Genomic DNA, 10,529 nt, shown 5'->3' with positions numbered 1-10,529 from the left:
AAAAGTGACAACTGATTTTATTGACTCTACTCATTATAACACATGACAGTGGGATTATTTTTCATGGTAAGATTTTTGAGTGGAAGAAGAAAAGTGCAGTTAGTCTGAGTTCCTTACATTCATTAGAAGCAAGACTATTGAAACCATCAACATTAACAGTGACACATAAGCAAACACCAGAATCAGTGCCAATAAATACACAGAGTACCAAAATAAATATTTACAGAATTAAAAATATAATAAACACTGATTAGTATATCCTCATGAACTGTCAGGGAAGAAAGACATCTATTGCTATCAGTTAGGTTTTAAATGTGTTTTTAAGAGCACRCTGATTTGAGGAGACACATATCATCAAAATTTGTAGAGGTGGAAAGGAGTGGAGTAAGTCTAACAGTCTGTCATAAAAATACCCCCTAGAGTGTTCTTATCTTTCACTTGGAAAACGTTGGTGCACACAAACTTGCCAGATTATTACCGAACCATTTAGATAAAAAAAGCAGGGAGCTCTGGTTTTACTGGCTCATTATCTTGAATAGGTCACATGCTACCTTCCTGGAGGTGGCTGGCACGAATAATGCTAGGGAAACTTGTAATTAACAACGATCTGTCAGCAATAACATGTCTTAGAAAAAAAGATGAAGTGATCTCTAGCAGGACACATCTGTCCCTTTCAGCACATAGGAAACCCCAAGAGCGTCAGTTTGGCAGATGCAGCGTGACGCACTCTTTGCAATGTCTTCCCCAGGCACACCATGATATTTAAGCAGAGTTTGACTGTGTGAAAATACTGAAGCCATTCTGTATTTTCTGGCCTTATTGGAGCTGCATTTTCCATCAGCTACAATCATATCTCATTCCACATTTCAACAAGGCCACAAGATTCAACATTAGACCTTATTTGAGACGCATTCTGCTGACAAACAGAGTAATGAAAATACAGAAAGGCCAAATTACAGTATCTTCACTCAGTCTTAATGACAACTAACCCTATGAATAGATCTTCAGCTTTCAAAGGGAACGCTTGTGAAATGAGATATTGTTCAGCTGTTACAATCTGCCCCCTGGCAGTGGATTTACTTGGATTTTACACCAAGGTGACAGCTTTAATCTTGTTCTCCTGCAGAAAAGTAGGGTAACCTTGCTTTTATTAAGCCATATGCTACAGAAGGTTATTTGCACCCGGCCTGGGCCCATGCCACCACACCCTGCTGCGCAGTGCACATTTTACTCACTCTCTAGCTCACTCTTGGGCCAGGAGATMTCACCACACTGTCATGGGTAAGCTTGCTCTGGTCCCCTTGATAAAATGAGGACAGAAGAGCAGTGAGATGCCATAGATTGGAACTGAGTTGCAGTGGGTTGGTGGACACACTAGTACTAAAATTACTTGAAAAATGAGATCTAATTCACCTGCTGAGGGGAGCAGTCATGCTAAAGAGTCTACCGGCATGAGTGAAGGCTTCAGCACACTCTTGGCACTCGTGCAATCTGGCTCCTAACTCAGTGCAACATAGCTACTCTAGCAGCAACGCAAGAGAGAAATGAGACAGATTTTACAGGCGTACGTTTAACTCTTTTTTTCCTCCTACATGAAACAAAGGTTTAGCAGCCCTTACTCCTGTTCCAGCTCCCAGCTACCCTACCAGCCATTTCACCCCAGCACTGCACCCCCATCCTGGCTTTTCCCAATTGCTGTTGAATTTTGCAGACATGTCCACATGACATGACATACCCCACAGCTCTGCTGGTGACCAGATGAGGACATTCCCCTGCTGACAGTGTCTATCCCCTGTCTATGGGGTGCAGGTGAGCAGAGGCAAACCTTTCTGCTTACTGCTGTTGACTGAGAAACATGACCAGATGTATAGCTTTTACATTTTAAGGTCAGGCTTAATTCAAAGCAGATGCAGCCAATTTTCTTTTATGAGCACATTATGTTCAAAGCCTCTACTGCATCTGCATAAAAGCCCATGGAAACAGCCTGATACCAAAATGGTAATTGTTTTGATGAAACATCTTCCACAATAACAACAATCTGTTCAAGTTCTTACCATGCAGTCCCTACATATTGCTCTTCCTAAGAAACAGATATAAGATGCTTCTGTGAAACAATCAGAGGGAGGCATAAAGAGTTACTGTATCAAAAAACAAGAGAAATAACACAATAAACAGGGGTTACTGCCCTGGAAAGGATCTGGTCCTGTTTCTGCCATCACAAGTTAGATTAAGGATGGCAGTGATTGCGTTAGCTGTAATTTGAACATGCTGAGCATTGGGGTTATGCGCAGGAGTGGCTGCTTGTTAAGATAGAAAAACAACGGAAAGATGTGTTTTGCATTCAGATCAGTGGAAGTACTACTACAATAATATAAAAGACTGCACAGTCACCTGAATAATGTTCATCTTTACAAAAGGGGAAGACTTATTTAGGAAAATGCTTCCTACTCCCCATAGTTTAAGGATCTTCTCCCATTCTTGCTGGACTCAAGGGAAGCTTTGCCACAGCAGAACTGGGCCCTAGAAAGAGATTGTCAGAAAATGTCAGCAAATGCAAGTTTTCCATCTTTAAGGTCAGTGCTGGGTTAGCTTCTAGTTCAGAACATTGCTTGGATGTAATACTAGAGGCAAAGTAATTTTCTCCTTTTAGCCATTGCTGTTTGTGAGACTGCAGGCTGGACACTTTAAAATCSTTCCTGCCCTGCTAAGTGCATAACCTTTTCTTCTCTCCCAACAACTTTGGTTCTATTTATTTAAATATATACAGAAAGGAAAAACAAAAGCAGTCTAATCAAAGATACAGAAAGTCCGGGCACGGTCTCCATTGCAAAGAGCCTCCAGTCTTTTCCGCAAGAGTGACATGTTTCCCTGCTAGATCTGCTAAATTGTCTACAAAAGGGAAGTGGAGGGATGTATTCCACTCTATACAAAATACCACTCAATATCCTCACCCATATGTATGAGCTCACACAGCAGAGGCMTCTGTTTTAAAGATCTTTACAGCGTGTTCTGAAGGTGAAATTATTYAGTCAGGACGAAGAAGTAGGAGCAAAGCCCTCTTGAAGAACATACTGACGGCAGTGGTGCTGGGACAGACTTCTAGTGATGGAGGCCTGGGCCAAAAATCTCAGCTTCTCAAGCTGCAGTGTTATGGCTGAGGAGGAGCTAGAGAAAAAGTGGGAAAAAAAAAGGTGGTTCCAGGCAATAGTACTCATTGTTTTGGATGGAGAAACCCTTTAGGGAAGGAAGAGCTGTAAAGACCTACTTTTTCAGGAGTAAAAGCTACCAGGATGTGGCTTGAGTGGGCTTCAGCTCTTAGTCCATTGCATATGGTTGTATTTCCATTTCTCTTTACAAGAAATGGACCTAGGAAACCCCAAAATAAAGCTGAACTGTCCAGCTGAGATACTCACAGAGAAGACAAGATGCAAGCTGAAGATGAGCTAAAAAATTCCTGTGGATTCAGACCAGCTTAGAATAAGCTCTCTCCCTAAAACAGACAGTGAGGCAGATTCTGGTGCCTCCTGATTACAGTAAACAGCATATGAACTCATGACAAATCTCAGTGGCAGAGAGTGGTGTTCAGCACAGCCCAGTCCCGAGAGGCTGGAGGACAACAGACAGTGCATTCTCAGCACTAAATCTCAGAGTCAGTCATTGTGCAACTCTGCCTGCATAAGCAGGGTTATGTCATCTTAATGGAAACGTAAACAAAGCAAAMATAAATAAAAAAGTAAAAGGCAAAATATAAATAAAAATCCCTGCAGAAACTGTCCTGTGAACTCTGCCAAGACTCCTCTCTGCAATGTCTTTGAGTTGGTGTCAATTTGYTTTTCCAAGACAGAAGCATCATATCAATAGCTATGAAAATGTATTTTCAGACCACCTTGCTTAAAGTCCCATATTATCCGCTGTTAGATAACCATCTGCCTCGTAAGTGGCTATTGTTTCTGTGAACTCTCTCTCTTATACCATTATCTTGCTGAAAAGCCTTTTCAGAAAGTAGTCTATCAGGGCCAGCAAAAAAACCCTCAGAGCACAGCCATGTAGCAGAATCAATGGCTCCCTTTGATCTACAAGCTCAGCCAGTACTAAAAATCTGAAAAACTAGGTTCTTGCTTTGCTAAGCAAAGCCTGGTAATTTGGCTCATCTGTACTTATAGCATCTTACTGAAAATGCCATCTGTATCAGATGTTTTGAAGACTTTGGTGCAATATTCGCTTAGCTTAGATAAATAATTCAGTAAGATTCATTAAAAAATAATCAGTGAATTAATTTTTATAGTGTATGCATATAATTTAAAAAATTCAGTCCTCTGCTACCCTGAGTGGTAGTAAGGATGTTCACAGTGGATGAAGAAGATGCTGGTGACTGATGGGATAAGACTGAACGTGGATTCTTCTTATTCTAGTGGTGCATTTTCTTCCAAAATCTGTCACGTGGGTTTGAGTCCTATTTACTGTCAAGAGCAAAATCTATATGCACTGTGGAGGAAATAAGACCCTTTATGTCTGTTGCAGGCCACACCTATAGCACTGGAAAATTTACTTCTATTATGACAAAAGAAGTCCACAAAAACATCATTTCACGCTACTAAAAGGAAATCTTTTGTGCTGATATATAGGAAAGGAATGTATACCACTGATATTACTGTAGATAGCTATAAAATGCTATGCAATATATAGAAATATCCTAAGAAYATACAAAATTTACCAGTAGTGACCTGAAAGTGCAAAGAGTATATATAACTAAATGTCAAGTCCTCATCTATAAAATCCTTTATGAATGACATACAAGCTGATAATTACAAAGCATCATTCAGACCACAAAATAACAAATAAAACAAATAAACAAAAGTACCCCTTAAGAAAACCAAAACAATGACAGAATTAAGAATGATATCTTTGGGACTCAGAACATCATTTCTACCTTAACAGCTACCAAAGCCAAGGAAAATATATGCTTAAACACAATAACATAAAAAAGAAAGCAAACCACCACAGAATGCCTCAGGACTATTACCTCTTTATGTCACAACCTTTAAATCCAGCAAGTGATTAATTGTTTGCTATTAGGCATCTCATAGTGTTTTACAGGGATCTTTCAGGAATTAAATGCAGGTTGAAAGAAAGCCTTTGAACTTCCTTTCAATGGTTGTTTTAGGCATTGTGTGGAGTTATACAATTATATTTCTATGATAATAAAAAGCCCTAGTAAATATTAAGTTTTCAATTATCCTTTGAAATAAAAACATCAATGGCTTAAAGACAGAAGTGAGTTTTATAAATACAAAGTTAATTTGACCATTAAATCATATTTTTATTCTCATAACCAATACCCTGAACCGATGTCAGTATGTTGTTAATGATTCAAAACACTGACACCCTACCACAAGTCACTTTCCYGGTTTCCTTTTAAGGATATGATTGTCCTTAAAATACGTATGTACATAGCAAGCAGCCAAACGAACCACCAAGAGATCTGCAAAGCGTGCTTACACTAGGTATGCGATGAAAAGCTCGAGCAAGTGGTTAGTTAGCCCCTCACCGCTGCCGGCRAGCACACAGCCCTCCCACCCCGGCGCCGCTTCCCGCGCCGCACCGGAGCTTAGCACTGGGCAGGGAGCTGCCGCCCGCATGCAGAGGAGGGAGGCAAAAGAGGGCAGAAAACAAAAGAGAGAGAGAAAATGAAGGGAAGGCAAAACAGTTTAATGATGATTCTTGTTAGTTGTAAGTGTGAGGGAGCTAGTCTAATGTTACTCTATGTTCCTCTCGATACACACACGCCACGATGCAAACAAAACACGTATGATGAGAATTTGCCCCACACAGGTCCTGCAGAAATGATAGCTTATACCTTCTTGTGTTTTTAAAGATGCACAGCTGCTACTACCTGTAATCAGTGCTTCCAGTCTTTCTGGTATCTCCACAAGCTCCCGACATCCTCCCTCCTTCCCAACCTTGCAGTACCCTATGGAATTGCTCTGTACAATTTGTCTCTAAACAAGATGGGGAAATGTGACTTCTCTGCAGAACTGTCATGCAAGGAAGAATGTGACCCTTCCGGTCAGATGGAAACAAGAGAACAAAACCGTGAACRTTAGGTTTAGGGCTAAAGACCACCATTAGTATCCGGGGTTCTGTACATTCATCCTTTTGAAGGTATCTCAGCCTTAATTTTCTAAAACACACAAGCAGAGTCAGGCCAAACGCCAATCGCTTCCTCAGGCAATGGAAAGAATCAGCAAAGCGTCTGGAGGCGGCTCTGCCGCACGCTGCCGCCGCGGTCTGCGCAGGGCGCGTGCCTGGCTGTGCGGGGCCGCAGGCGGCGCGTACGCGGGGAGGAGGTGTCCTCTGACTACACATGCATATGTACAACACGTCCGCCTGAGCAGGCGTGCAGGAAATCACACACGTATATGTCATTAAAAAAACAACAACAACATAGAAAATAATCTTCTGTGAAGTCTATTAAGGTTCTTACTCAAACCATAAAAGCAGGAAAGGATCAGAAAAACGAACCCTTACTCCCTATTTATCCAGGAGGGGAGGGAGCAGGGGTTACAATTTGGTATCGTTTGTGGGAATTTCAGAGCTAGAGTCCAATCTCGCCCTTGGGACTATAAGGTCATTTCCCCAGTGAATCACACCTGTAAGAGAAGGAATTCTTTTTATTGTATCTCCTAGCTTTTTATGGTTATCTATAACCTTAATATCCTTCAAAYGTATATTCTGTATATTTAGTTTTCCTTTCAATTTAAGAGATGATAAAGCCAACTCTTATGTAAGATCAGACCCATTAGCTTCAGTTATGTGAATTTAGAATTCTCTGCATAATATAGACATCTATTTTTTAAAATGTATATTATTTTTTCAGATACACTGGAGCATATATTTTATATTAACTGTGGTCCGATGATTAAATATTCATACCAAAATATTTTGTAAATGCATAATATTTACCCTTACACTTTAATGATTTTTGGAGCCTTTTCAGTGTATCATAAAAATATGTCCTCAGGCACATTAAAACCCTATTAAATTTCTCAGAAAYGTTGTCAATGCCCATGTACAGTAGCCATTATTCAAAAAAACCATCCTGGCCATTAATACATTTCTCATAGGATCCAAGCTCAATAGACCATTTTATGGACCCCTAACTTACCACATTTCTTTTTCTCTCTCAAAGTAAAATTATTCTGGAGTTCTGAAGAATGAAAATAAAAAGCAACAAGAACTCAAACTTTTCTTAAATAGTCAAAAACTAATTTTATATATTTTTAAAAATAATAATTAAAAAACCTGTTTCTTTCCTGTGTTCCTTCCCTGTAAGGTTTAAGCCTAGAGCAACTTTGTATAAACCCCTGAAAATAGAGGTTTGCAATGGCAGTGCTGTCAGACCCTCAGCTCTGACACACAGAATGTGCCMCCTCAAAAAAATCAACACTTCAGACTTACTTGTCTGGGGACACATGAGCCCATACAAAACAGAGTTTTGCTCTAGTTTAAGATACTTACAGGAAATTCCACAATTTTAGAACTGTAAAATTATCTACCTATAAAAACTAACTTTTGCTTAAACTCTAGATAATACAGACAGGTGATTTTTTTTAATAAAAAATCTGTACCWTTGAGTAAATCTGCTAAAATATGTATATATCTACAAATGGAGAGCAAGTTATTATATAAATGTGAACAGTGTGTGTATATTGGCATTTAGTAAAATGTTTCCCTGAACCTGATTGTATTCATTATCAAACGAGTACTGATGTAAACATCTGAACCTAGGTCAGGTGTCTCTGTTACCCATTTACATTAGAGCAGACCAAAACCAAACAAACAGATGGACAAACAAAAATATTTTTCCCATTAAACAAATCCATCTAACTCCTTAGTAAGCTACTGCACACAAGTCGATCAAGTCTGCTGCACGAGCAGTGCTTGTGTTCCCACATCAGGTAAAATACCTGTTAGGTTGTTTGTTTTTTGCTTGGCATTTTTTCCAACATCCTGTAGAGCAAACATTATTTTCGAAGTCGGGCACCCTCCCTCCATGCCCCTTCCRGAAATGATTAAAAGAGAAATGTGTTGGAGAACCTCTGGTGTTCCTCCTTGTGTAACTCTGCTCCCTTGGAGAACTCATGGCACTACTTTGCATGAGGAAAGATGCTCATTTATGTTCATAATCTCAGTCCTGCTTCCACAAAGGCATGTAAAAATGAATCTCCCCAGTGTTTAGTGCTGCAGAAAAAAGATACAAATGTAAAAAAAAGTGCTTGAAAAGAAATTGACTTTTCATAATCAGCTGCACAGTATAGTAAGAACAGATTCAGGAGTGCAGGCCTCTGGAGTACACGAAAGGAAGCCTTTCAGGTGCCTTTCTTCGGGTGATGCAAAATTGGTTATCACTGGTCTCCTACACAGACTTTCACACACCAAACTTGCTGTCCATCTTTGTCTCCAGCTCATATTCAGCTACTTTTTGGCACTGTCCTGGTATGTGGCAGCTTTAACTGTTGTCCCTGCTAAGCCCCTGTTACTGACCCGGCGCACCAGTACTTTAGAGACAGGGATTTTTGTTCTGTGTATCTCACTTTTGGCCAGGTGATGGTGAGCGACRTGATGGCTGTTGCTGGCATCTGTTGCATGGCTGGCAGGATGCGACGCAAGGTGTTTGATGCTGATGGGTATCTTGGAGTCCTTCATGGCGCTTGAGGGTGTTTTCAGTGAGCATGTGGTGGTTATTGGCGACACGGGCTTGGAGCGTTGCACACAGGTGACCTCTTCGTCGGAAGGCCCCCCTGGTGGGTTCTCATCTGGCTCGGCGTAGAGGTCGTAGAGAGCATCCCCACTGTAGCTGTCCCTGGGAATGGTCTCCTTCTGGATGCTCGTGGTGCTGTCTTCCTCAGGCCCGGGGGTAGTGGAATCCCAGTAGCCCTCGTCACTGTTTGGGACACCTTCTTGCTGCTCCTTCTCCCTGCCCTTCTGCTCCTCTTTGTGGTTGACATGAATGGGAATTTGGTTGAGACCACTGCGTTTCACCACCACCCTGTTCTGGGCCCCCTCAGTACCTCGGGTCTCCTTCAAACCCTCAGGCGTCCTTGTCCCTYCTCCACCTCCTCCTCCTCCTCCTCCTCCCATCTGGGTGTCTGGGCCGTGTTCCTCTGTCTGTGACAGCATATCCCAAAACTCCTGAAGGTAGGTGTCATCCACCTGGTCCGGAGTTGCCATCTCCTCCCCTCCTCCTTGGTAGGCCACCATGGTGGGGTGCTTCTTGGAGGCGCCCAGCTTGCCGGCCCCGGGGGTGCTCTTCTCACAGCCGCCACTCCCGCTGCCCACTTCCTCCTCCTGGTCTGCAATAATATCTCCGCAGCCTGTAAGAGAGTCAAAGCTTTTCAGTGAAGTCACGTCAGCAAACATCAAACAAATACGATCAATCGATTGCTCTGAGGGTGGATCAACAGAGGAAGGGTCAGGGGCTGCTGCCGTCTCTTGACCGCTATCACACTCRGGTTCAACAAGGGGGATAGTCTTTATTGGAATGTCACCTGTTATGGCCGCGTCCTTGGCAGTCCCAACCTCTCCCGCGCCCGGGTCCGGTCGCTCGGGGCAGAGCTCCTCGGGTCGGGTAGCAGCGGCAGGAGGATCCTCCCCTGGCGGGGGGCTGCTCTCCTGCGGCTCCCCGTCTCTCACGTCAGGCTCCTTGGCCGAGGCGTGCGGGTCTCCGCCGGGTTTCTCGCCAGACGGTTCAATGCAAATTTCTCCRGCGCCGTTCTGGGTTTCAGGCAAAGGTTTCGGGGTCTCCTCTTTGATGCACTCCAAGCTGGCAGTCAGCGACCCCGGCATAATGAGACYGGACGGGATTTCCGAGCTTTCCCCCCTTTCCTCCTTGCCGTTTTTGTCCTTTTTATGCCACCGCATACTGCTGAAGATCCCTTTCAGCCCCTTCTTTTGTCTGCCGCCGGCCCGCGGCTCGGCGCTCTCCCCCTTGCCGTTGTCCGACCTCCCGTTCTTCTTCAGCAGGGAGAAGAAGCTGTGCGACTTGGCCACCGAGCTGCTGGACGAGACGCCGAGGCCGGCTGCCGCCCGGGGGTTCGCATCCTTGCTCTGCTGCTCGCCGCCGCCGCTCGGTTCCTCCTTCTTGCTGCTCTCCAGCACGGCGTCGGCTAATCCGTCGTGAGTCTTACTCCGCACCATCCCCGTTTTGGCGGCGCCTTTCCCGTCCCCACCTTTGTTTTTCACCCCGAAGATGCTCGGCATGGGGCCGCCCGATTTCCTCCTCTTGAACAGTTTGAAGGCGGTTTTGTTGATCTTGCCCGACGGCTGCTCCACGGCCGGGGGCTCGGCACAATCGCAGTGCAAGTCCATGGCTGCCGCCGTCCCCGCCGCCGTCCCCGCCGCCGCCGCCTTTCCCTCCCGCAGACCCCCCGGATGCCCGGCGCTGATTTCCCTCACTGACAGCCGGGCTGCTGCCGCCGCCGCTGCCTCCCGCTCATCGCCATGGCAACCCGCAGAGGGATAAGCCGCTT

At 43.9% G+C, this 10,529-nt stretch overlaps 1 protein-coding gene across 2 annotated transcripts; it reads right to left on the bottom strand.

Annotated features, from left to right (window-relative positions):
* Positions 1 to 4,700: 4,700 nt before the first annotated feature.
* On the bottom strand, positions 4,701 to 10,412 carry AMER2 (APC membrane recruitment protein 2). Of its 2 annotated transcripts, XM_085321782.1 has the most exons (2): positions 9,549 to 10,412; positions 4,701 to 9,374 (listed from the first exon to the last, which is right to left on the bottom strand). In XM_085321782.1, the coding sequence occupies exons 1-2, from the start codon at positions 10,366 to 10,368 to the stop codon at positions 8,476 to 8,478; spliced, it is 1,719 nt and encodes a 572-aa protein (XP_085177908.1). In that variant the 5' UTR covers positions 10,369 to 10,412; the 3' UTR covers positions 4,701 to 8,475. The 2 variants fall into 2 exon arrangements, with proteins under 2 accessions (XP_085177908.1, XP_085177907.1); XM_085321781.1 differs by having other exon boundaries at positions 4,701 to 10,412.
* Between the last annotated feature and the right edge of the window lie 117 nt (positions 10,413 to 10,529).

The sequence above is a fragment of the Rhea americana genome, unplaced genomic scaffold, assembly GCF_003343005.1.
Source record: "Rhea americana isolate MKP2758 unplaced genomic scaffold, rheAme1 scaffold_71, whole genome shotgun sequence".
NCBI lineage: Eukaryota > Metazoa > Chordata > Aves > Rheiformes > Rheidae > Rhea > Rhea americana.
The sequence above is the reverse complement of the archived record's forward strand: the minus strand, read 5'-3'. Positions and strand labels throughout refer to the sequence as shown.